Source organism: Dipteris shenzhenensis, chromosome 7 (genome assembly GCF_047967505.1).
Source record: "Dipteris shenzhenensis isolate YYH24624 ecotype China chromosome 7, Dip_SZ_1.0, whole genome shotgun sequence".
Lineage (NCBI taxonomy): Eukaryota > Viridiplantae > Streptophyta > Polypodiopsida > Gleicheniales > Dipteridaceae > Dipteris > Dipteris shenzhenensis.
This window is the reverse complement of record NC_141602.1, coordinates 56,236,736-56,264,012: the sequence shown is the minus strand read 5'-3', so window position 1 is coordinate 56,264,012 and position 27,277 is coordinate 56,236,736. Positions and strand designations below refer to the sequence as shown.

The 27,277-nt window shown below is 48.8% G+C and overlaps 1 protein-coding gene across 1 annotated transcript; it reads right to left on the bottom strand.

Moving 5' to 3' along the window:
• Nucleotides 1-1,028: 1,028 nt before the first annotated feature.
• Nucleotides 1,029-27,277, bottom strand: LOC147900541 (protein STRUBBELIG-RECEPTOR FAMILY 8-like). The gene is made up of 16 exons (XM_087377093.1): nt 26,958-27,277; nt 26,538-26,670; nt 26,351-26,422; nt 26,065-26,130; nt 25,776-25,847; nt 25,610-25,681; nt 21,760-21,831; nt 21,595-21,660; nt 21,446-21,511; nt 21,019-21,338; nt 3,054-3,319; nt 2,682-2,959; nt 2,446-2,581; nt 2,210-2,349; nt 1,946-2,102; nt 1,029-1,860 (listed from the first exon to the last, which is right to left on the bottom strand). The coding sequence occupies exons 1-16, from the start codon at nt 27,049-27,051 to the stop codon at nt 1,720-1,722; spliced, it is 2,151 nt and encodes a 716-aa protein (XP_087233219.1). The 5' UTR covers nt 27,052-27,277; the 3' UTR covers nt 1,029-1,719.

Below are 27,277 nucleotides of genomic sequence, written 5' to 3'. Positions count from 1 at the left end.
CCCTCAAACAGCGTGCTCCCAAGGGTTGTTTCAACTCCTCCTTCCTCTGACAAGGTCCACATCCAAAGAACCAATCTAAACATAGAAACCCTTGTGGTTAATCCACAAGCTCACCCAACCCAAGTGTAAGTCAAGGATACCTAGACCATGAACTCCCAATGAACTCTCAAGCAAGTGCTTCTCTCAGTTAATCACATTCTTCCCTCCACACATCCCCGTCTCCACTAATAAGGCTTCCACCATGTCCACCTTCCAACATCTTACTTCTAGGCTTTGAACAAGCATCAACACCCTTCTGCCTTCCAAGAAGGCATACATCTTTGAATCTCTCATTACCTAAGAAAGATAAAGACTAGAATATGCCCCTAGCATGTTATTAAAGCTCAAATGACTTTAAAAGTGATGTGTAAACACACAAACAATCTACAAATTTTTATGCTTACTCTGAAGGCAAACCATGCAACTCATCGCACAACTTCCATGTGTAATCTTGAAATTCCCCCGTCCATGTCATAAATCCCATCTGTTCCTGAATCAATAGGTCCTTTCAAAGAAATCCACCCCATTTTTATTTTATTTTTTTAAAATCCTCCCTCATGTTAGTAATACAAGCCAAGCACCTAGAACAATCCACGCACTCGTTGTTTGATTGGGTTAGGGCCTATTCCCACTATCAATTAGGGAGCGTTAGTGAAGGGTGTTCACATAAGTGTGCATTCCCATGGGCATTTAGAGAGTCTAGTTCACTCAAATCTCTTACAGACTTGTTAAAAATGCTTCTACATTCCCAAAAGAGAGATTTTCAAAACTACTCTAAAGAGAAAAGAATGGTTAAGGGCGAGCAATGGGAATGCCATTTTAAGAAAGATTTCTTTAACAAAATGTCAAAGTCAAGATCACCTCAGAACTACACAACATGGGTATTTTTTTGAGAACTACACAACATTAAAGAAGTGACTTTGAATTGATGAAGTAACCCATTTTGTATGGAAAAAACCCAAAAGTTTTAGTGAAGAACACTTGTGCGGGCTTAGTGCAAACAAGCTCATTGAGTACACATTCCAGATTGCATGCTCAATTGCTCAATAGTCTTTTTATTACAAGTCAACTTGTTTCACATCTACTCCAACAATCACCTCATCAAGCTCACATCTACTCCAATAATCGCTTCATCAGCTCAAGAGCTAGAGATGGTTGGTGTTGCAAAGAAAGAAGAGCAAGGGAAAGTCGTGCAAGTAGCCATTTCAACTGCGTCAATCACGAGCAGTACAAACTAATTCTAGATCAGAACACTTAAAACAGCAGCAAACTGCTGATGAGATGCAGTGCAGGAGCTTTTCTCTGGCAATCTGCACTCCACTATATCATTCCTTGCTGGTTTTATGAATGTGGGAGCAATCCTACGTCCTTGTTTTATCGTAAGAACTGAACGGATAAACAGCGGGAAACAAACCTCTGCTGCCTTCGGCATTTTGCCCAAGTTCGGGCTTCCTCAAAACCCCTTTGATCAGATGGCATTATTAAGACTCTCAAGCCCTGCATTTCTTACTGATCCTAGGAGGCAAAGGTGAAAAAAACAAAGCCGATGCCTCTCAAATGAAGCTATTTGACAGAGGGGAAAAAGACTTCGTCTTTCCGTGTGATGCAGGTTTGACACAGGCATCAGCAGCCATGTGCATTGTTGTCTCCTCAGTCTGGCACCTACTAGCTGTCAATCGATTACAGAGCATCTGAGAAGTCATGGGTGTCAGAGCTCCTATGTTCTTCGCCAGACCTTCTCTTGCTGAGAGTCGCACGCTGCATAAGCCGCACTAAAGATTGAACGGCTTCAGACATAGGTGGCCGGAACTCTGGCTCAGGCTGACAAGAAAACATCGCGCAGTTAGTTGAATCCATGATTACAACTTCTCGTCAAAGAAAGTTAGACAAAGGATTGGAGTGGTACCTGGACACAGAGAGCGATTATATCAGCGAAACGTGAGAGGGACTTAGCAGGGTATATTCCCTTCAAAGAGGGATCGACCATCTTTGCTAGAGCGTCGATATCGTGTAGCTGGGGGGTTGCCCATCTTACCAAGGATTGTTCTGCTCTTGACCTTGTGCTGCAAGCGAAGAGCTTTGTGTTAACAAGAGATAGTGCAGAAACGGCTCAGTACATCAGCACTCAAAATGTAGCTACAACTGTAAAAGCGAAGGGACGCTTTCTTACCTGTCCAGGGGCTTGCGTCCTGTTAGAAGCTCCAACATCACCACCCCAAAACTATAAACATCACTCTTCCAAGTGTAAATTCCGGACATCGCATACTCTGGAGCGCTGTACCCAAATGAGCCCATCATTTGGGTTGAAACCTGAAATCAAAGTATAACGAAACGCTGCTACTGAGAATGTCTCCAACGTTTCCTCCCAAAATTAAATTAAGTAATATGGAGTTTTGTGATTTGCACCTGCCGCTCTGGATTTGGTGAAAACGCAGCAATCCCACAATCAGAAAGGTGAGGATTCAGTTCATCATCTAGTAAGATATTGGCAGACTTGAAGTTTTTGTGGACAACGGAGGGTTGACACACTTCATGAAGATACCTGCAACACCACGTATTCCATCCCAAGACTTCATGTAAGAAAGTGGTCAGAAACACAGGCGGCGAAGTATCAACTAGGCTTTTAGTTAAATGATGCTTACTCAAGAGCCCGTGCTGTGCCCAAGGCAATTTTCACGCGAACATTCCAAGTAAGCTCCCTCTTAGTCGCCTCATCAGGAGCATGAAGCAAATCATTCAATGTACCTTTGCTAATATACTCATAGACCAGCAGACGTTGAGAATGCTCGGTACAATAACCAACCATTTCAGCTATGTTTGCATGGTGGAGCCGGGATATATTCGATACGATGTCCATGAAGTCCTCATCCTTCTGCACTGATGAGAATGAAGACGTGTCTATCTTTTTAACGGCCAATAGCTGCAAAACCAATCAGACCATAAGAACGCAACAATGCAGGTAGAACCCATCTGAGTTTGTCACACACATGAAAACACTCGGACTAGTAACATACCTTGCCATTTGGAAACTCAGCCCTGTACACACGACCAAGTGCACCTTCACCAATAAGATTCTCCTGACTGAAACTGTTGGTAGCAAGCTGTAGATCAGCAACAGAATAAGATGAGGCAGCAATAGGGCTCCTTGCTCTTTTGCTGGAGGGCTTCCTCCCTGAAGGTCTTTCCGCAGCTTCACCTTTGTATGTCTCCGAAGGTGGAGGCTTTAAGGTCACCTCTGATGGTGATGAGGTAGGCCTTTGCTCGGGCTTTTCTTTAACGACTACACAATCAACCCCAAACAAACAAAGTCTTCAATTACATGCCCAACAAAGACAAACAAAACACCACCTTAATATTCAGCTATGCATGGTCTTATTCCCAAGGGCCAACACGAGGCAGAGTAGTATCCTTGAAATTACTCGCTCTATTAAACCACTTATTTTCTGAAGAGTTATAGATCACATGGCAACATTAGGGTTATGAGACACTAAACAGGGAGGGGTTAACCAAGATATCATCTACAGCACAAAAAGACTACATAGGAGGGAGAGGTTCAGAGGAATTACATGCTACATCCAAAAGGGATGGAGGAATCTTGGAGGAGGATTCAAACAAACAATACAAGTGGCTGGAGATCTGTAAAAGAGAAGAGAAGGTGTAGCTCCATAATCCCCCATTACAAAACCACCACCACATGTCTACTAAATTCTTTTTTTGCATTTAAAGGGAGACATCTGAGTGAATTCCAAATGGGAAATTTTAGGAGACTAAAATGCTAGGAAAGGATCCGAGCAAACCCCCATATTCAATTAGGATAAACAAAGTGGAGAGCAAGGATGATGATGTGCAAGGATGGCCGAGAGTCTCAGAAGACACAAGAGATATCGCCTCGATGGACAAGTAATGATGCAAGACCAAAAGAATTTTAGTGTGTTTGATTCCTTGAGGCCTGTCTTTCAATTCAGAACAAAAAATGCAGGGTTTAAAACCCAATGATTATAGCAATTCTCGACTTCCTCAGATTGCCTGATTTTAAGCCACTTGATGATCATGCCATTGAACAGGCAATTGCAGAGGAGAGAACCATCATTGGACAGCAGTAAACAATCCCAAGGTGACTCTTGGATACCCTTAGGGACAGCAAGCAAGCTGAACCCTTGGCTACCCGCACAAGGGGTGCACAATGACAAATGCATGGCAATTTGCTTGATGTCGCTTTGATGCCACACCTTGCAATGAACAACCTCTATGCCATAAGGATGCATGGAATGGATGGATGCCATGAGAGTTGAACTCGATTCCATTTACCAAAATGGGCACATGGGAGTCGTGTGACTTACCTCTTGGGAAGCGTGTCATAGGCACTAAGTGGGTTTATAAGTTGAAGCGGCAAGCTGATGGCCACATAGACAAGTACAAAGCCCACCTTGTTGCGAAAGGCTATGCTCATATTGACTTTGAGGAGACCTTTGCTCCCACTTCATGCATCATGACCATTCAGTGTGTCATAGCCATTGCATCACACTGGCATTGGGAGGTTCACCAACTTGACGTTAAGACATTTTCTTCACTGTGATTTGATTGAGGAAGTCTGTGTCAGCCAACCTCCTGGTTTTAAGGTTGAGGGTTCTGAAAATAAGGTATGTGCCTCTGAAAGCAGGCACCCTAGTCATGGTATGCCAAAATACATTCACATTTGTTATGCTTTGGATTTCAAAACAGCCCCACAGAGGCCACTCTTATGTCCGAAAGAGTGGCTCAGATTTGCTCATTTTAATTCTTTATGTGGATGACATGCCTACTGCTAGGCCAGATACACAGTAAATTGCAGCTCTCAAAGCTGATTTGCAAAAATCATTTGCCATGTCAGATATGGGCCAATTACATTACTATCTTGGCATCCAATTTGCTAGTTTTGAGGGGGGCATAATGATGAGTCAGCCCAAGTATATTGGACAGCTCACACCGCTTCAAGTTCAAGGATTGTTAAGCCAGTTACTTCCATTTATCGTCCGAGGATGGGAGTGACCCATTTGATGCTACTCTTTACTAGCAGGCTGTTGGATGCCTTATCTGTTTGTCTCACAAAAGGCCTGATTTGCAGTATGCAATGTCTCAGTTAGCACAAGCCCAATACACAACATTGGTAGGCAATGAATTGTGTCTTCCGATACTTGAAAGGCACACTAGAATGACAACTGTTTCATGCTTGGCTCTTCATGCATTTCTTGGTTCAGTAAGAGAAAACCTACAGTTGCTACTTCTAGTTGTGATGTTGAGTACAGGACAGCCTTCACAACTTTACTACTGTAGACTATGTTTGACTATGCAAGTTACTTGCACATCTTGATGCCAGCTAGGCATCTTGTACCATGATCTACATTGATAAACAAAGTGATTTGGCCACTGCACGTAATCCCTTTTTTCATGCGCGTAACAAGCACATTGAGATCCACTATGTTTGAGAGAAACTATCAGCTGGAAACATACAGTTGTCGTATGTTCCTACGGAAAATAACGTAGTCGATCTTTTCATGTGACAAGGGTTATGTTGGGATATCTGCTCAAACAAAAGCAGCAGCCCAAATGATGGAAACAATAATGGACAGCAAGGGGCAGTTCAGCACACTAATGGAAGACATGCCTATATTCAGAGTAACGTACATAATCGTGACAATGAAGCAGGCCTGATGGGTGAAAAGATAGATGAGGCGCCAAGCAATGATGAGCAAATCTGTGATATTGATCAAGATGCAGATGTTCGCCAGCAAGATAAGGATGTGGATGCACTTACACTCGATCCTTCTAGGCATGCAAACTTTGAGGAGGAGGTGAGTATCCAGCATTGTATGGTCTCCATAAAGGACAAAAATATAGAAAACCACACAGATGATAGCAAGGGATGCCAAAGTGACACAACCCCAGCACTCCTGAAACCTCTGACTTGCAAGCAAACACAAGAACACACCAAACGTGAAGAAACTGAGAAGTTACTAGTGAACTTGGAATAGCTCCTCATTGGAAGCTAGCGCTCCTGCGAGCTTCCCCTCCCCCCCTCGCCGTTAGCCCCTACCTCCCCCCTCGCTCCCCCCCCCCCCCCCCCCTCGCTGCGACCACCTCCACCCCTCCCGCTACCCCTCGCCTCACCTCCGCTCCAGCCGCCACCTCGCTCCATCCCGCCCCCTCGCTCCATCCCGCCCCCTTGCCTCCGCTCCTTCCCGCCCCCTCGCTCCAACCCGCCCCTCGCCCCCTCGCTCCAATCCGCCCCCTCGCTCCAACCCGCCCCTCGCCCCTCCCCCCCTCGCTCCAACCCGCCCCCTCGCTCCATCCCGCCCCCTTACCTCCGCTCCATCCCACCCCCTCGCTCCACCCCGCCCCTCGCCCCCGCTCTAACCCCCCCCCTCGCTGCCGCTATAACCGCCTCCGCTCTAACCCCCCCTCGCCGCCGCTCTAACCGCGCGCTCCATCCCGCGTCGCCTCGCCTCGTTTTTTTTTTTTTTTTTTTTTTTTTTTTCTCTCTCTCTCTCTCTCTCTCTCTCTCTCTCTCTCCCCCCAGCCCGCCTCGCCCTCGCCCCGCCTCCGCCATTCCGCCCCTCGCTGCTCCCTCGCCATCCACCCCGCTCCAACCCGCCCCCTCGCTGCTCCTTCACCCCTCGCTTCACCCGCCTCCGCCTCATTCCGCTCCCCTCGCCCCCCCGCTTCACCTCTCCACCCCCGCCATTCCAACTTCACCCCCCCCCCCCCGCCCTCTCGCCCCTTCCGTACTCCCCGCACCCCGCAGCCTTCGCCCCGCCCTCAGCTTCGACCCCTCCGACCCTTCATTTCGCCTCGCCCGCCTCACCCCCAGGCTCCACCGCCGCTTCATCCCCTTCTTGGGTGGCAGCCTGTTTTTCTTCATCGGAAGCTTGCAGTTAGTCTTGGCGGTATGGCGGCCCCCAGCCCGGATCCGGAGGCCCAGTCGGACCCTCCCTCTCCAGATGCCTACCGCGTTATCCTGACAGAGCAACAATCATCCCGTGTTCAGGCGGTAGCCAGTGACTTTGCTCGTACCTCTGTTTACGGTAGAGTCATTGGACACTCCCCCTCCAGGTCTACCATCAGGGACTGGCTCCAGTCCACTCTCTTGCTAGAGGATGGCCACATTGAGGAGGTGGCCCTTATGGGAAGGGGCATCTTCTGGCTCAAACTCTCCAGTGAGAAAGCTGCGAGCAATCTGGTTGCCGGTTCCCCCACATCGGTGGATGGGAAGATCATCATGATAGTCCCGTGGTACCGTGGTTTCAGCGCAGCGGATTTCGATACTCGGTTCCGTATACCTCGCCACCCAGTGACACTCGTTTTTCCAGGGCTTGCTACTGAGCTGCGGCCGATTGTCAGGGATTTGGGCTCCCATTTTGGCTGGGTTATGCACGACACCTTTGCCGATGCGGTGACCACGGCAGGAGCTCCCCGAGTCCGTGTGGCTGTGGCGGATCCTGCGACTCTCCCTGCAGTGATCGAGATCGTTACAGGTGCCGACAGTATCACCCAGAGCATGATAGTCACCGGACAGCCAGGTCAGTGCCTGCGGTGCCATGGCTTTGGGCACTTGGCGGCTGCTTGTCCACGCTTTGCCAGCTCGTCTCGACCCTCCCCGCCCCCGCCCCCTCCGCCCCCACCTCCCCCCCCCGGACAGACACGTCAGGAGGAGCCGAGGCAGTCGGAGCCTGGGCCAGAGGTAGTGGGCGGCTGGACCGAGGTTCGAAGGAAAAGAGGAAAGAATAAGAAGATTTCGGATAAAGGCAAGGAGGCAGAGGTCACCATTCCTGCAGCAGCACTCCACAGGCCTGACAGGCAGATGCCCCAGGGACCTGGGAGAGCCTCTTCTTCGACGGCAGCCCGCCCTCCACAGCCTCAGATCCTCCTCTCCCCCACCCCCCCGCCTTCTCCCCGGTTTCCCCAGTTTCCCCCCCCTTCGCCCGCCCCGCAGTTTCAGCCCCCGCCTCCTTTTCCTCAGTCCCCTCCCCCTCCCCCTCCCTCTCAGCCCCAGTTCCAGATGCATCCCCATCCCCCTCCCCCCCCTGCTCCCCTCGCCCCTCCTACAGAGTTAGCTGCACCGTCGCCTTCCCAGCCGAGTGCAGCCTCCGCTCCACCTCCTCCACCTTCTCCGCCAGTCGCCTCCGTGGAGCCCGAGTCGCCTATCCCGCAGCCTCCTCCCCTTCCTCCCCCGCTTGCAGGACACCTGGTGTCTGTACCACCAGTGGAGCAGGTTTCCCTTCCCGCTAGCCCCTCAGTGGCAGACTCAGCTGGGTCTCAGCTCCAGGAGAGAGAGCTCCCTCGAGACTTTTACAGATCTGGCCCCTGGGACTACCTGGATGTGGCCGACCTTGGGACCTTCCCGGCTTGTCTCGACATTAGTATCTTCATGCTCCGCAAAGGGGCGGATGGGAGGATTGGTGCCTTGGCTCCCAGGGATGGCCCTAGCTTCGCCTTCACGTTCCTCAGCGATGGCACCGAGACCTGGACAGACGACTCGGTGTGGGAGGCTCTCAGAGAGCAGACACACGCCCAGATTTGCTCCTGGATAGGCCCGTCCGGTGGGCAGCTCCTCGAGACTCAGTGGTCCGAGGGCGATGTGCGCTTGCGGTGGCGTTGCGCTGCCAAACGTTTCCGATTGATCGTGATCCTCAGACCCCCCCTGGCATGGCCTCTTCCCCAGGATGTCAGAGCTTGGTCCCAACAGAAACTCAGAACCTTCTACGGGATGACTGCTTCAGAGATCTCGAGCTGGCTCGAGAAAGCATTTGTTCATGGCACTAGGGGCCTCTCGCCTTTGCTGAAGGTTTTGAAGAACGGGCAGGACGACCCCGTCTCCCCCTCCAAACCTTCTCACAAGCGGCAGCGCCTCCACTCCGATCTGTCTGATTCTTCTTCGACTTCTTCTGCGAGCAGACAGCTGTTCGCAGCCCCCCATCCCTCTCCATGAGCCTACACCTCGTTTCCTGGAATGTGAACGGGTTTCACTCTTCGAGTACCCGTGGTCCCAGGAAGCTCATTTTGCGTCAGGAACTTCAGCCTGCAGTGATTGGTCGATTGGATGTACTGCTGCTCCAGGAGCACAAGCTTTCTGCGGCTCATGCCCGTAGCTGCGGGAAGGTTCTCCCTGGACGCTCCTACACTTATTGGGAGCCTTCGATCGGCGCACAGGGGAGGAGCGGGGGGGTCTGTACCTCCGTGTGCGAGCAGTTAGCTCAGTCAGTTTTCGGTCACGGCACGTTGATCCCAGGCCGAGCCCTTTGGGTAGGCCTGAATTTGGAGGGATCCAAGATAGGAATCCTCAACATTTATGCTCCCACAGACCTCAGATGCAGAGCCACCTTTTGGAGGACACTTACAGGGATTCTTCCAGACATGGATTCCTGGATTGTTGGAGGAGACTTCAACAACCTGGAGACCTTGGAGGACCAGCAGGGTAGAGATCCGGAGTTCACAGGTATGGCTCAGGCAGAGCAGTCAGCTTGGGACTCTTTCATCTTCGCGACAGGAGGGAGGGACAGTTGGAGAGACCCGTCCTTCCGGCGTTGGCACGGGAGCCTGGACTTCTCTTGGGGCTTCCGCAGGGAAGGAGGCAGACTCCTGGAGCGGCTTGATAGGTTTTATGTCAGTGATTGGGCCATCAGCAGAGGTGGCCAGGCGGGCATTGTTCCAGGGACGACACTATCCGACCATGCGCCTGTGCTCCTCTCATTAGATTCGGCAGCCCAGACTCTCCCCCCCCGATCATGCAGGATTCCCGATTCCATCTTCTCGAGGGTGGACGTCCGTAGCAGCATTTGCAGTCTTTGGGACAGAGACTGGGGGGAGGGCATGGATCTGGTAGACTCGGTCGCGCAGGCTCTGCAGGAGTCCAGCCAGATCTGCCAGCTCGCAGCCCTACAGGTTCGACAGGATTGGTGGGGCAGAGAGAGAGCTCTTCGGAGGGACCTCGCCTCCATTCAGCGACTTCAGCAGTCTTCCCCGGGCTCGGAGGAGCTTCGGATCCAGGCCCTGCGAGCCAGAGCCCTCTTGGAGGAGACCCTCCAGCGTCGCTCCGAGTTCTCCTATCACGCCTCTCTCTCCTTCTGGGCCCGGAAGGGTTACCGGATGTGCAGGGAGTTCTTCAGGACACACGGCCAGAGAGCTGCAGGTGATCAGCTACGGAGTCTCAGGACAGCGGATGGTCACATTGTTACGGACCCGGGGGAGGTCATGGGGTTGGCCACTGACTTCTACAGGACCCTCTTCCAGCAGGAGCCACTTGCCCCTCGTGCTAGTCGTGACCGTGAGGAGGTGTGGAGGCACATTCCATCCCTGGTCCAGCCCAGCATGCAGGCGTCTTTGTTGGCGCCGCTCACCGCGGATGAGATGTTGGAGGCCTTGATGGCTATTGATGGGCAGAAATGCCCAGGTGAGGATGGGCTATCCCGAGCTTTCTTCACCTCCTTCTAGGACCAGATCCATCAGCCCCTCCTTGCAGCTCTGCAGGGGATTTTCAGCAGCGGTCAGATGCCAGAGAGCCTCTCCTCGGGACTGATTTGCCTCATCCCGAAGGGAGGAGATAGACAGGAGATCCGCCAGTGGCGTCCGATCACTCTCCTTACCACTGCCTACAAAATCCTCGCCAAGATGATCAGTGCCAGAGTTCGACCTCTACTCCCAGACCTCGTCCATGACACTCAGACAGGCTTTGTCCAGGACCGCAGTATCCTGGATAATGTCTTCACCTTTTCAGAGGCGGCGGAGTGGGCTCAGTACAGCGGTTCACACCTTGCCATTTTACTTCTCGACTTCGAGAAGGCCTACGATCGCGTGGATTGGTCCTTTTTGGAGGGGACTCTGGAGCGGCTAGGTTTCCCGGCAGGCTGGATTCAGGGTATCTCAGCTTTGTACAGGACAGCGTCTAGCAGAGTCATCATTGGAGGCAGGATGGGTGAGCGTTTCAGCTTGGAGAGATCAGTACGTCAGGGTTGTCCCCTGGCTCCTTATCTGTTTCTCTTCTTCGCCGAGGCCATGACTTACTACCTTCGGGCGAGGTCCACAGGGCTCAGGGGTGTTCGCCTTCCACTCCGGGAGGACACGGAGCTTCTGGACTCAGAGTACGCAGATGATACAGCCCTTTATGTCCAGGACGATGAGAGGATGCTAGAGAGGGTGCGGATGGCCCTGGAGGTTTTCTGCTCGGCCGCTGGTGCGAAAATCAACTGGAACAAATCAGTTGGTTTTCTCACAGACCCGGGGGCGTGTTCTCAGTGGGGGCGATTCCTGGGCTTCAGATGGATTCCACGTGGTCAGACAGCTAGATACCTTGGCTTCCAGGTTGGCCTAGACATTACGCCAGCTCAGCAGTTTCTCCCGGTGCTAGATTCCATCCGACGGAAGCTGGCTTTCTGGAGCACTGCTAAGCTGTCCCTTGCAGGTCGTGCTTTAGTAGTTAACCAGGTCCTTCTAGCCACGGCTTGGTATGTGGCTTCTTGTTGGTGCTTCTCGAGATCCAGCGTGGCACAGCTCAGGAGGTTGGTTCGGAACTTTCTTTGGTCTGGGGAGGATGGGCAGAGAGATACCAGAGCCAGGGTTGCTTGGCAGACAGTCATTCTTCCGCAGGCGGAGGGGGGTCTGGGGGTCATTGATCCAGAGCTTCAGAGTCAGGCCTTGTTAGGCAAGCTTATCATCCGCGGTTTGACCCCAGGGGGGCAGACGTGGAAGATGTTACTCCAGCAGGGAGTCGGCTCTTGTGTCCCGCGCCGAGGTGGAGAGTGGCTACCGTCCTTCAGGTGGATCTTCACTTCCGCCCCGCTCACTCAGCCCCGCTCCCCACTCGTTCGTAGCCTCCTCATGGTTTGGAGGCGGCTCCGTCTCAGTCTCATTCAGTCCCAGCCCAGCTGTCAGGAGGAGATCGATCGCCAGCCGCTCGTCTGGAATGGGCAGGTCAGAGACGCCGAGGGCCTTCAGTTGGGGGAGAGATCACATATCAGGTGGGACGGCTGGATGAGGGGGCCAGCCCGGTCCCTTCGAGTTTGGAGGGATACGTACAGACATCTGGAGATGGCCGATCTGGCAGACGCAGCGGGAGGTGCACGCGGAGTCCAGGCGAGACGCACGGAGATCGACGGAGCGATCCCAGCCGCTTGGTTGGCTCCACCTGAGCCTCAGGTCCTCATGCCTGGAGACACCCACTGGCTGGGACAGTTCACCCCCCGTGGCATCCCACTGGTGGTCGCAGGACGTTTGGATGACTCCTCTATCGCCTTCTTCGCGGTTTCAGGGGACGGACGACTCAGGAGAGAGGATGCGCTCATTGACCCCCTACTACCGTGGCAGAGGGTTAGGGTCGTAGGCCTTCTGGGGAAGGTCTGGCATACCGACCCTACTATCGAGCAGGACCAGTTGCAGCTTTGGCGTCTTTGGCTCTGGGAGGGGCGGGCCTTGTCAGAGCTTGAGTGGGACCCAGGAGAGTGGTGGTGGCCAGAGATTGTGACAGGACAGGGGCAGACTTCCTTCTTCGCTTACAGCACGACTCTGGGCAGGCGAATTCTCGGGAGGATGCAGAGCCGCCCCCCCACCCAGCGTCCTAGCTGGTACGCACAGGGTATCTCCAGGTTCTTTTTGCAGGCCTTCTGGAAGGCCTTGTGGGAGAGCTGGCGGCCGCGGAAGATCTCGTACTTCCTGTGGCTTCTTACCCACAAAGGTCTTCCAGTGGGGAGCTGGTTGAGGCAGATAGGCCAGGACGGTTGCTGTCAGATTTGCCATGCGGATGAGGAGTCACCAAAACACTGCCTGTGGAGCTGCATGCGCGCCCAGGAAGTGTGGAGGTGGACTTTCGGGCTTCTTACTCGTGCAGCACCAGAGCTAGGAGTGATCACTTGGGGCGCGTTCTGTTGGTGCAGCACCGCACCTGGTCTTCATCACTTGTTCGAGGCATGCCAGCAGGACCCCACTTTCCTTATCACACAGGGGACGTGGGGGCCGCTCGAGGGTATCCCACAGCACCTAGCAGAGGCTGATACAGGAGTTCGGGAGAGGCAGCCAGTCTGGGAGATTATCAGCAGCATTACAGGATGGCACATCTGGACCTCGCGCTGCGCGCAGATCCTCGGTGGCACCTCCTTATCGACTGCCCAGATCATGGCGGAGATTTGGAGTGAGATTATTCATACCCTCAGAGGCCAGTGGGACCAGATTCAGGGAGACTCCCGGGCTGGTCAGGAGAAGCGGAGACGCTTCCTCCAGGCTTGGGATTCACAGAGCCTCTTCTTCGAGCAGACTACGCAGGGCCTTCGGTGGCACTACTCACCACCCCGATGGCTGTTCATTCACACTCAGCATATTCCTCCGTGAGAGTATGATTTATTATGCTACCTTTTGGGCTGCGTCCGGTTTGTGTACGCAGCCCGTCAGCTATAAGCTGACCTCTTGTATCTTGTTCTCGAAGTAATATAATTAGAACTGTTTTTTCGGGAAAAAACGTGAAGAAACTGAGTAGGCTGCTCACCACCCAACCATGACATCTACGAGATGCGATCCCGAATCAAATGTCCCCTCCGAGCCACGAGCTATAGCTACTGGCACGAACTCCCAACCAGATCCTAACCAGCCTCGTGTCCCATACCACAAGGGGGTGCTCTGAAGCCTGGGATCTATTGTTGGGCCTTGGACTACGCTATGATGCAGGCGCGCATCTGTGACTCAATCTAGGATCAGACCTAGCACCTGGGAACGAGACTTGCTCCCATCGGCTCTCTGAGAACTGAACCTCTGAGCCCCTTATATAGACTCGGGCCCCAAGCGCCAAAAATAGCGAAGACCTCTACCCTTGCTACTCAACCCGAGAATCAAGCCTCCCTAGGCTACCTGAGCTAGTCTTGTGTACCCAGTACACGTTGGATACCAATCCGTACACATGACATACTTCCCCTCCTCTAAGAACTCACTCCTGAGTTCGCTAAAAAACCAGGGAATGTCCTATGAAGGTTCTGTAATGTCTCCCATGTTCCATCCTCCTCAACACGATCCTTCCACTTGATCTTGTATTCCGTGATAGTTCAATTACGAATTTGTCTTTCACGAAATTCAAGAATACTCTCAGGCTCATGTGGAATAAAAGTTAAATCTGTAACTCCTATTATTTCTTGAGGAGAAACAAGTTGATCATCCACACCCAATAACTCTTTCAGTCTACTGACATGAAATACTGGATGTACTTTAACATCAGGAGGCAATTCTAGTCTATATGCAACTGGTCCAATTCTTTTAATAACCTTGAACGGACCACAATATCTGGGGGATAACTTCGGAACCAAACTAGGACTTAGGCTCTTGGATTCCTTGGGAATACGCAAATATACCATCGTTCCTTCAGAGAACTCTCTAGGTGAACGATGTCTATTAGCATAAAATCTATCCCGATCTTGGGCAGTTCTAATAGACTCCTTGGCAAACTGCAACATTTCTTGCATGTCCTGCAAGAATGTCTTTGCAGCATCATTTTGGATTCCCTTTAACCCAACCATAACTGATGACTTAGGTTGAAACCCGTACATAAGAATAAAAGGACTGTAACCAGTACTCGAATGCTTTGCACTGTTATAAGCAAATTCTATCATAGGTAGATAATCTTCCCATGAAGATTGTCTCTTAGAAACATATGCCCGAAGCATATCTTCAACCAATTGGTTGACCTTCTCTGTACTGCCATCAGATTGTGCATGATCTGAGAAACTCATAGTAGTTTCTAACTTCTCAAAAACAAGTGTCCAAAAGTTACTTGTAAACCTCGAGTCCCTGTCGCTGACTATGTCAAAGGGCAAACCAAATAGCTTAAACAAGTGGTCCACAAACTTGTGAGCCAGCTGAACAGCTGAAATAGTTGTTCTAGTAGGTAAGAATCTAGCCATTTTTGTCAAACGGTCCACTATGACCCAAATGGAGTCATGACCCTTGCGCATTCTAGGCAAACCAGTAATAAAATCCATGGAAATACTTTCCCATTTATTACCTGGGATTTGCAATGGCTATAATAAACCCGTGCTTCTAAGGCATTCTGCCTTAGTAACCTGACAAACCCGGCAACTTACCACATAGTTTTCTATAAATGCACGCATCTTAGGTCAATAAAAGGTATGCTTCACAAGAGACAGAGTCCGATGTATACCTCGATGTCCAGCACTGATAGCATCATGACACTCCTAGAGAATCTTGGATCGAAGATCCAAAACATCTGACGCACATATCTTTCCATTCCGGAACAGCAAGCCATTCCTAATCATCCACTGACCTTCTGCCGCCTGTGCTGTAGATGGCACAATCCTTGAGTCCTGATCAACCATGAAACTCCCATCCTGGACTTTCTACCAATAAGAACTGAAATGACTATCAGTTGCGCAAAGCCCTCTCAAGGATTGAAAAAGGTCTGAGGATATTTCTGTAAATGACATAGCATTTACAAACTTGACTCGACTTAAGGCATCCGCCACACTATTCAGCGAACCCCTTCGATAACGTATTTCAAAATCAAAATCTTGCATTAACTTTGCCCATCTAGCCTTCCGTCCCCTCAATTCAGACCCATCACACACATACTTGATTGACTGGTGATCGGTCAATACAAGAAACTTCGAACCGTACAAGTAGTGTCTCCAAACTTTTAAAGCATACACAACTGCATAGAGTCCTTTTTCTAGTGTGATCCAACGATATTGGGTGTTGTCTAGCTTCTTACTCTCAAAAGCTACAGGTCTGTCCTCTTGGAATAAAGCTGCCCCAATCGCAAAATCACTCGCATCGGCCTCTAAAACATAAGACCGGGTAGGATCGGGTAATGCAAGAACGGTGCTTCCTTGATAGTTAACTTCAAGGTTTCAAAAGCCTTGTTCAATGCATCATTCCAAGAGATCAGCTGGGTGGACCAGAATAGTCCAATCATACAAATTTAGATTTTTTGTTGTTCTAAATTCAGATATGGTTGCAACATATCTTGAATATCAATGTATGCAAGCTCATGCCTCCCCTTCAACAAAGAAGGCATACTCTTCAGAGGGCTTGACTGGATCTTGGTTAGTTGTATTTAAGGACTATGGCAGAGACGACTTGCTCATCAATGATGCTCAAATGCAGTCCATATGGCATGCATACGCAAGACTATGGGTCAGCACATGCACTTTGGGTTGCACATGGCTGATAGCCTTTGTTCTCCGTGCATGTTTGTGTTGTCTTCTTACTACCACAACAACATGGACAGCTAACCCTTTTCAGCCCGAAGCAAATGGAGGTTAAAAGGGATCTAGCAATTTGTTGTTTCATCCAATGCCCCCTCCTTGGTCTACCAGAATAGATTCAAACAATGTGTTTAACTATTTTGTTCTCTAGGGGGTTGGACTTTGGTGTATCTAGTGACAAGGAAAGTTTATGGGACCACGCGTACATGACTCCTAGCAGACCTGAATTGTCTCTCTCAAGTTATTTGGCTGTTCGGAGGCTAGATGCACCATGTTTCAGCAATTGTGCCATCTTTGAAAGAAATACAAAAGACGTACATGCTAGCATCCAAGTATTGGAGCCCTATGTTGTCTCATATGTGAGAACTAAGACGATTTCCGTTCTTCACATTTGGTAAGGACAGAGTATCTAGAGATGCAATGCAAAGACAACTCATTCAAGCTAAGGTGTTGGGTATATGGAAAAGCAAGCAATGCTTCCCACGTGGACGAAAGTGGACAGCAAAACACAATGCATCGTGCAGAACAAAACCCATGGGGACAGCTCGAACTCATGTGATTATGAATGATGATCTTGCCAAGATGGATTACCAGCCACATGGCCCTGGAGGTGCCACAACACCCAAGGCAAAATAATATATCACATTTCGTTTTGACCCGGGGGCATGCATGATAAAGTATGTCCTTTTTACAGCAGGGGGCCTTGGTGCCTAACCATCACTTGCAATTTTGAGGACAAATTTGTTTTTGACGAGGGATGGATGTAATGAAGGCCAAGATTGGGCCAAGTTAGTGAGGGTTAGGCTAATTCCTCTAGAGGATGTTCAGGCCTAGAGAGGGCAAAAAGGAGACAGTGCGGAGGGAGAGTATGTAAGTCCACCTCCCCACCCTTTGTACTCACCTTTTGATGTGACATCTAATCTCATCTACTCCCTTCTCCTTCCTCCTACATGCTGCCTACACTCTCTCCCAATCAATCTCTCTCTCTTCCCCTCACCCTCCTCTCTCTCTCTTCCTCTCCCTCTTCCCCTTTCCTCACTTCTCACTCCTCTGTCTTTCTCTCTCTTCCCTCTGCCAATTCTATCCCCTTCCCCAATCTGCCCTGCCTCCATTGCAGTATCAGAGCGGGTCTTCTGACAGCCTCAAAGATTTTGAAGAATGCTTTCATGAGCTGCATGCGAGGTCTGTAGAGCATCTCATCCGAACAAAAGGTCCTACAATGGAGTCGAAGTCTGAGAGTGTGAAGCTTGTTACGTCCACCGGTGCCAACTTTCCTTTGTGCCAGCTGTCAGCGGGCTCTTAGGATCCTAGGAAGAGCACTCGGCGTTCAGTACAATCACCACCTCGATTTGGCAACAGGTGCTGCACAAAATTGGGTCGCACTTGAAACTTTGTTTGGTGCACACCTCAAGAATTCTAAGGTGTTGTTGAAGGAAGAATTCTTCGATCCGAAGATGAAAGACAACATGACTCTAGGAGAGCATATGAGCCAAATGAGGAAAATCCTGCGGCAGCTGTTTGATCTTCGTGTCAAGGTTGACGATGATGATGTCAAGGCGGTTCTTCTATCAAGCCTTCCTCCCTCGTATAATGGAATTGTCAAAATCCTTCGAGTAAGCAGTGAAATATCCTTGAAAGAAATGGTTGCTCAGAAAGAATAAGGAAGCTGCCCATGCTGTGACAGAGGAATTCGCAGGGATGTGCGTCGTTGATGACGCAGACTACGAGGAGTATGCGTTCTAAAAGCACATGCTAGCCAATAAACTTGTATTGCCAAACATACCCGTAGGGCTGAGACATAGTCCATTGTCATGTCAATTGAGTTCGCTTTTCTAGTTTGTCCGTTCATATTTGGTCAATTATGAACATTTTGAGTAGGATAATCTTCGATCTCTCCACTTTGTTGTGTGGAAAGTGTTTGATATCTGCACATTTTTATGTCTGTATCGACTTTGGAGCAAGGCTCTTTGTTTTGAGCTCGTCAGTTTGTTGACAGCAAACTCTCTCATAGCTGACCTAGAGATCACCCATTCTCAGTTTGAGGGGGGTGTTGAGGGGAGCAAACTTTGGTTGGGTCATATAGCATAGGTTGAGTTGGGTTAAGTCGAGTAGGTCGAGCTGGACACGTGGTCGTGCATGCGTGGAGTATTTGGTGAACGTCAACTGTGTAGATGGCGATGATTTCTGCTTTGATCACCCCTTGTCTTGTTGGTGGATTCCTTCCTCGGCTGCTCCTGGTTGTTCGTGGTGACACCTGCTCCTATATCTACTCATGGCGAGATGTAATGGGTTCGTGGTCTATCATTTGAGATGTAGTCGATCACAGCTTAGGAAGCAACTACTTTTAGTCATTTCATGTAGTTTCTGATTCCTTTTCTTTGTAAGCATTTCCTATATTGCATGCAGTACTTTAAGTGTGATTTTCTTCAGTGAGACACTCAGAGGATGCACCACATGTGACAAGGTATGGGAGACATCTGTTAAAGATGGGAGCAATACACGACCTGATCATATACATTGGTCTTCCATGGTGGCCATTGTCTGGAGGGGTTAGATGTTTCCCACATGGAGGAGGCAGTAGCATTGTAGACTACTTGATGGGCTCCCCAACGTTAGTGACACGGGTACATGACTTCATAGTCCCTCCCCCTCTCGGTGCTGAGCACTCATACCTATCATTTAGTGTCTTGAATAAACTGCCAGGCATAGTACATGATCCGCTTACCCCCGGCCCCACCCAAGTCCAGATACATTTTCTCATAGCTTCCGAAAGACAGATATTTGAAGGCCACTGATCAGGGAGTCTTCGGATAACACGAGTAAGACAAGCCGTTTCCCTAACACTCAGGGACCAATCATAGCTAATATCGCCAATAGGTCTCCATGAGTCCATCTGTCTATTCCAAATCTGCTCCCATCTACTCAAGCCCTTCCTGAATATGCTGTGAGAACAATGAATATTATCCAATGCCATCAAACAACATTGCTTTACTCCACCCCAATGACTCTGCTAGACTGGCATCGCCCCTAAGTCCACCTAAGCCATTCCAGTTACAGATCGACACTACGACCTTCCAAGCACTCACCCTTGATTCAGTATACGTGAGCCAACTATCCCATGGCCTAGCGACCCCTTTGAGAGATGATGCTGAACCTCGCTCTTGCCTCAGATACACTAGTATCAATGATCCATGATGCCACCACCAGATCATTCCCTGCGACCAGATCTACAGTTGGACCTCAGCTGGGAAGATGCCATAGAACCCATGGTTTGATGATGAGTGTCAGGAGATGAGAGCCTATTTCATACGGAGGGGCTTTGGGAGATCTGAGGCATTTCGGGTCTCACGACGTTTGACGCGGCATAAGAGGCGGGCGTTCCTCTGACACAGCATGGATGAGGTGATCCAATCTTTTCATTGAGGTGATTCCACCTTTGTATGGGGGCTTTAATGTGAGGAGAAGCCACCTATACAACTCATAGATCCATATGTATGGCACACCTATTCGACATCCCTCTATGATGTCCCGGCTCAGACACCACACGATATGTCCACTCTCCCTAGGCCCACCACCTACATTTTATTCACTCCACACAATGTGAGCTGTATTACGCCAGCTCCACAATCGGAGAGCCTAGGACCATGAGAGCTATGGACTAAGCACTTCGCACACGGACAAGAGATCTTGGACCCGCGATCCTAGCACAGATGTTCAACCATGATGTATGTCATGGCTTCCCTCCTGCTTGGAGTAAAACCACCATAGTGCCGATACACAGAGTAGGAGATCCCATGGATACTAGGAACTACCGCACTCTCATGATTGGTCACACACTGGCCAAGATTTACGGATCGGTACTAGAGAGAGAGATCAGCTCCTACACAGAGACACAAGAGCAGCGAGCCCTGGGACAAGCTGCCTATACGAGACAGCATTCCACTCTTGATCATATCTTCACTCTGTGGGCGATCATTGAGGAGGCGAGATCGAGATCCCAAAAAGTCTACGCCTGCTTTATAGACACTTTCGGAAGGCCTTTGACACAATCCCACGATCTCGCATGATCAAACGACTACAAGAGATGCACATTCCAGATGTCACGATTTGGGGGGTGATGAGTTTGTATGAGTCAATCAGAGGGAGAATTCATGCCCCTTGAGGCATGTCGGACTGGGTCGACCCACGATCTCGCATGATCAAACGACTACAAGAGATGCACATTCCAGATGTCACGATTTGGGGGGTGATGAGTTTGTATGAGTCAATCAGAGGGAGAATTCATGCCCCTTGAGGCATGTCGGACTGGGTCGAGAGCACGGTATGGGTGAAGCAGGGATGTCCTCTCACTGACACTATTCGGGCTATATGTTATGAGATCACAACATTCATTGACCGCCTGGGAGGCGAGAGATCGCAGCTGGCCGATCTGATGGTACAGATATTATTCTACGCTTCTGACTCCAATTTTGAGATAGAGTCTAGCTACTAGCCCCTAGCTTTGATTTGCATTTGCATTTTTTAGCTTAGTGAGGCAAAGGGTCTTAGTGATCCCTTTGCCTCAGCCTATAGCAGCTTGTAAGAGCATGTGTCACTCTGATATTGTACTTTGTCTAATAGGCCAGCAAGGCCTCCAGAAGACAGTAATACATCTCTCTCTCTCTCTCTCTCTCTCTCATACAAACTGTTGTGCACTGTTTATGTTTTTTGGACCTGTCCTTAATCCACAGAACCTTGTTTAAAGACACACCTTTTGTAACAGGAAGGGAGACTGGCCCCAATGCAGCAGCTGCAGATTGTTGCTTTTCTTCATCAGTAGCACCTTCACGAGGCTTCCAAAGGAAATATATAGCGATAAGAGCAGCAACAATGACTCCTAGTATACATGCAATCACTATTCCAGCAATGGCTCCACCATTCAGAACAGAGCTACTGCTCTGTGAGCTTTTAGAAGAACTCCCAGCGTTGGATTTACTTCCTGATCCCCCAGAAGATACTGGCACAGGAGGAGGAGGAGTATAAGGAGGAGGTGGGGGAGCTGGAGAAGAGCTGAAAGAATTTCCACCATCCCTATTCCACAAGAGCAAAATTAATCATGTCAGAAAAAGACTACATTATTTAATTTCACCAATACCAGACATCTCAAGGAACGACTATTCTAAACAAATTGGACTCACTTCAAATTTGGTATAGAACTGAAGGAAGCAGGAACCCAGCCAGAAAATTGATTGTTCTCCACGTTTCTGAAATGGAGCATTATTATCAAATATGAATCCCATTAAGCAAATTAAGCATTGGCAGTCCTTTCAAAGGAGGGACCACTTACAAGTTCTGAAATGGAAGATTGGCCAAGACATTAAGGCTTCCTGAGAGCTGGTTGTTCTGCAAATATCTGCAATGCACCAGAATTAAACTTGTATGCTTCAAAGAGATCTCTGATGCAACTCAAAAATGAGGCCAGAAACACAAATAAGGTGGGATATGACCGTACAGGGATGTCAGACTGTACAAGCTCGAGAATGATTGAGGCAGTGAGCCTGTGATAGTGTTGAAGGAGAGATCACTGTCACATTTTGGAGACAACACATACACGGACACCAAAATCAAGGACATCAGACACTTTTCTCAATGTAATCAAATGCAAGAAGATCACCCTCCCTCCCTTCCCATCCCTGAAGGGGGAACCAACATTGTCAAAATTAAGTCCACCTTCAGTCAACTGAAGTTGCGATCATTTCCATGAGAAAGTAGTAAAATGGTTGGAAGACAATGACCTAGAAGTATGAATACGGACCTCAAAACATTAGACTATAGTTTCTGACAGGTAAGCTGTGGATTAGATCATCATGGTCTTTCAGGTATAGAACAATCTAAATCCCTCCTCTTCATTAGTTAAAGAAGAAAGCACACATTCGTTTAGTTTCAAATATCTTAAAAACCTAAGTTTGGGGAGTCAGTATTTTGTCCAGCTTCTAGCATTAATACACCAGTTGTGGATTCAGGTACAGAGCCACATAAATCCTTATCCCTTTCTTAGTTCAGGAAGATAGCACACCTTTCCTAATCTTACAAAAGGCAAGGTTGGGGAGTTAAAAATATTGTCTAGCTTGGACTGTACTTCCTAAGCTGGAATTTTGAATCATGTTGTACTTTGGAAATATCCCACTTAAATAGTACAGAATAGCCACTGAAATTGAAGGGAGAGTATGGCAATAACCGAAGAGGGGGGGGGCGGGGGGAGGGGGAGAGAGACAGAGACAGAGACAGAGACACAGAAAGAGAGAGAGAGAAAGAGAGAGAGAGAGAGAGAGAGAGAGAGAGAGACATTTGTGACAGAAACCGAGAAATTGAGAAAGAGAGAGAGAGAGAGAGAGAGAGAGAGATTAATACTATCTGCCAAATGCCAAAAAGGCCAAGATGCATGATGACAACAAAAACCTGTGTAGTACATACTAAAAATCCTAAAGATCTAATAAAAGCTGGACTGAAATTGAGAATAGAAATAGACTATAAATGTATGTGTGGCCCTAGAGGGAGAATACTGCAGCCATGAGCGATCGGAGCTCTGTGGGCCCAACTAAGGTCCCACCACGGCTGTCAGCCTCTACTCCATGACGTAGGACAAATGCATGAGCATTGTCAGATAGCCTAGCACTATAATGCTGCAATGAGGGTTGTCTTAAATGAGAAGAGAGCTTGCTGGTCTTAAGCCAGCCCCCTATAGATCTAATGTCTCCAAGCCATGTGTCCCACATTCTTCAAATGAGGGTGTCTTAAATAGGAAGAGAGCTTCCTGGTCTTGTAGCCAGCCCCTAAAGATCTAATGTCTCCAAGGCTCAAGCCATGGGTTCCACATTCTACTACACCCACTCAGAGTAGTTTGTCTCCCATTAAGAGGAAATCTATGATCACGTGCTACTGGGTTCCCTGTTCTTTGTCTATTTCTCTTGATCTATGAATCGAAGAGAGCAGCCCAGCAAGTCTGAGTAATCAATGATAAACTCCTCAAGGAATCCATTGTTTAAGGGGTAGTGATATCAACCTTGAATCTCATAGTACCTCCAGAATCTCAGCTATACCTCGGGTGTCTTGGGGCCTAGTCTGAGTATTCAATAAATTATCTCATATCTAGAAATCCTTGGTTGAAGGGGCAGTGATATTAACCTCGAATCTCATAGTACTCTCACTCCACCTCATGCATGTTGCATGAAGTGCATGAACAGGAGGCATAACTAGAGAGGGACGCATATGCACCCTTTGTGATCCAAGGGAGCACTTTGCTTTCACGTGCCCTGTGTGCTATGAGAGTTGAGGCCATCACCACTATCATTTCAAAGACGGATTTGGATATGATCTTGATTAATGAGGCTGTACAACACAGAGACCAATTGCTCATGACACATAGATGAGATATGGGGGCTCAGCCAGACTTCACCAGAGCGTTTTTCAAGTCGGATGGCCAGACCAACAGTCCCCAAGAATTCAACGACCAGAGCAAGAGATATGACAGACTTGTCAACATGTTGATGCACAGATGAGGCTTGGGGATCCAAGGACAAGCCGACAAGGGTGACAGTGCACTAGGCCGACGGAGAGCCACTGCTAGGATACCACAACACACCATGTAGGCTGACCAACACCAGACTCTATCACGGGTTTCATGCCACCGCAGCACTAATTACCGCATTGGGGCCTCTCTCTGCCGAGACGCTCTCATCCATTCTCAGCCACCTAGTGGACTTGGTCCTCAGACAGCATACAGAGGACTGCCATAGTGATACCACAAGATTGTAAGGTGTGATCTCATGGATGATTCATTTTCCGCTGCATATTTGAACATGGTAGCAAAAGCTAGGATTTGAGCTAGATGCAGTTTTGGGTGTGGATGCCCACCTTAGTAGTTCCACCCCTTCATTTTCTTATTGCATCTGGTTTTCTCCAGTATCATAAACGCTTCTTTCTTTCTCCCTCTCTCCTTGTACTTAACAGAGTAGGAGGGCACTGTGGAGGCAGCCACATGCGCAGCACACAAGCTGCAGACAGTAGTCCTTATATTATATTGTACTCTCCACAGCAGGCAGCATAGTCTACGTGGAACACCATGGTGGCTGTCCATCATTAGAGCGCCTCATGGGCCTGGTGGAAGGAGTCAAATGCTGGAACAAAGCCCAGCCATAAGCCATGTGGATGGCCCAGCCCAGCAAACAGGTGCAGGCTTGGTGGGCTTTTATAGGCCCCAAGGGTCTGCCTGGTTGGCAGTAAATGAGGGGTAGCCACTCTACAGACTGGGTCGGTCTGTGGTCAGCAGTAAACAAGGGATGGTAGCCACTCTACAGACTAGGTCGGATGTCTCCTAAAATTTCCCTGTTTGGTATTGTCTTAGATCTCAATGACAAGCACGCAGCAGAAGGAAAGAGCAAAAGTCTGTGCAACATATCTGGACTCCGTATTGGCTCTGGTGGGCAGGATCTTTGCTGTCCACATAGTATAGTGTGTGAGTGCACCTTTTGTACCTGTGTTGGGTCCTACCTATTGAATATGTTTTGATATACAAGTATTGGTTGCCACAATTCTCTGTCTACTCCAGGTCTGAGCGTGGTTTATATTTCATGCATGTGTGCACATTTCAAGTAGGATCTAGATTTTAAGGTGTTTCCGCTGCTATTCTAACATTGCCAGAAAGCTAGGATTTAAGCTAGATATATATGATTATATATTTTCCAACGCTCTGTAGGAAAGGGCAGCAAGTCGGTCACAAAGTCTTCCTTTCCATTTATCCAGAGCTTTCTCATAAACAAATAAATATTAAGAATGTGTCTTGGCTATGGAAAGATCTCCAGAAAAGGAATTATGTGTATCAACTGTATTCCCAATCTTAAAATCACAAGCACACTAGCAACATGTCCCTCCTTTTTTTCCTTCATGTGAAGCATCTTAAAGCTTTACAGTATAAGTTTTTCCGTACACCCACTTTGCCGGTTACGGGAACAATTCACAAAGCATAAAAGTTAGGGTTGATGCCTGGATTTTACAAAGAGTAGGTTCAAATTGACTTGCGAAGAGTTGACTCAAAAAATGCTCTGCCTTCTATGCACTTAGCTCAGCCCGCAGCTTACATATACGACAAATGCATGAATATTCTAGTGATCACATATACACACAAAGCATCAAAAATTCATGCAGACAGAGTGGCTCTCTTTCAATATACTCCCGTCGGCTCAGAAAACACAATTTTGAAGACTTAAAAAGTGTGGAATTTAACTTCCATGACGGAAAGGCTGCCCAGCTTGGAAAATAAATCAACAGGACTATTTTGAAGACTTAAAAAGTTTAGAACTTACATGACAGATAGACTGCCAAGCTTGGAAAACAAATCAACAAGACTTCCAGTGAGATGGTTATGGCTGACATTTCTGCACAAATGCATGTTTCCTCGGTGAGTCATTTTTGTTTTGTAAAACAAAGAAGAGTGAGACATAGCATTAAAAATGTCAATAGCAAACTCACAGATACGTCAGGTTGGTCATTGTGGAGATTGAATATGCCAGGTTGTTTTCGAAGTTGTTATTCCCCAGATTTCTGTCGCAACGTACAACGTACAACAGTCGGATTAATTATATAATTGACAACGTCGAGCCTATAATACGGGAGTGTCCTTTCACCAATCGAAAGACAGGGCAGGTTACTTCAGTCAAGCTGTTTCCAGGAGCCAATTCTACAGATTCTCTCCCAAGAAACAATAGTGATCTCTACAAAGAGCTTGTACCCACCAAGATACCGATTTAATAGGACTTACAGAGTCTGGAGATTAGGCGGAAGTGAATAAGGTATACTGCCAGAAATGTAATTGTCGCTCAAGTCCCTGCATTCACCGGGAAGGGTCCGGGAAAAAGTCCTTGAGATTATGGAAAACTAACACGAGGCACCTACGCGAGTGTGTAGACTATTTTTGCTGAAGTACTTTTAAGAAACCTGAGAGAATGCACTGGGTTCATTCACTGCAAGTTTGCGTGTTAAGAACCGTTTGAAAAATGTTTCTTAGAAGGAGCGTAGAGATTTTATGAGAAGGTCATGAGACGTACATGACAGTTAGGGAAGTGAGTTGCGACATCAGATACCCAAGCGGACCAGAAAGACCCAGACCAGCGACATTGCTGCACACAAACAACGGTGATCTGAGCAACTCGGAAACAGTCACAATAATCCAAATGCCGATCGGAGCCCTCAAAACCATACACTCCGGACGAAAGGCAATAATTTGAGACTTACAGTTGAGTTACTGCAGGACCGTTACATTGGACGCCCTTCCACGCTTGGCCGCAGGGATCTCCGTTGGAAGAAGTCCAGGACGTCAATTGTGAGGGCGAATTGAGACTGGTGAACATATTTTCGAGGGCGGATACTGTGATATTGTGCAAAGTCAGAGCAAAATTTTCAGTGAGCAGAAATACCCCAAACACCTTGCATTACTCAGAGAGCCAAGCAGGGAGCACACACGAAATTCAGAGAAGAGGTCGCCATCCATTTCTGTGAGCTTAAGATTCCCAATCTGTGATCCTTGGGAAAACATTGAGCGCAGAGAACGCGAAAGCAAGAGCAACGGCTGAGCTTTTAGAGGAGGTCACGGCCAGGGCGTGAATGAAGTTCTAGAATTGCAGACCATCGCGAGGAAAAAGCAGGTGGTATTACCATCGCCGGGGTTGGTGACTCCCAGAGCAATCGGCGAAGTGAAGAGAAAAGCTAGGCAGAGGATGAGGAACAAAGGCGGAGTAGATGATTCCATTGAAGGGGGAAGGATAGTGGAGGTCTTTCGTGGAGATGGAGTGTGTCGCTGGTGAGAAAAGCTTGGGGGCGATGGCGATGGTGAGCTTCGTCGCGGGGGGTGCGGACCTCGAGCTCACCACCAAGCTCAGAGAAGCACCATCGTGCGTAGCTTGTTTTTCTGGGCATTCGGGATGGACGCCATAGCCATCTTCTTCATCTCCATCTCCTCCTCCGCCCGATTTCTC

What these genes read in the sequence shown, in the direction of transcription:
- LOC147900541 (XM_087377093.1), bottom strand. Translation starts at nt 27,051, where the DNA reads ATGGAATCATCTACTCCGCCTTTGTTCCTCATCCTCTGCCTAGCTTTT. An exon ending in CCGCCTAATCTCCAGACTCT is followed by an intron (nt 25,848 to 26,064) that starts GTAAGTCCTATT and finishes ACGTTGCGACAG; the next exon opens with AAATCTGGGGAATAACAACT. An exon ending in CTGAGTTTCCAAATGGCAAG is followed by an intron (nt 2,960 to 3,053) that starts GTATGTTACTAG and finishes TTGGTTTTGCAG; the next exon opens with CTATTGGCCGTTAAAAAGAT.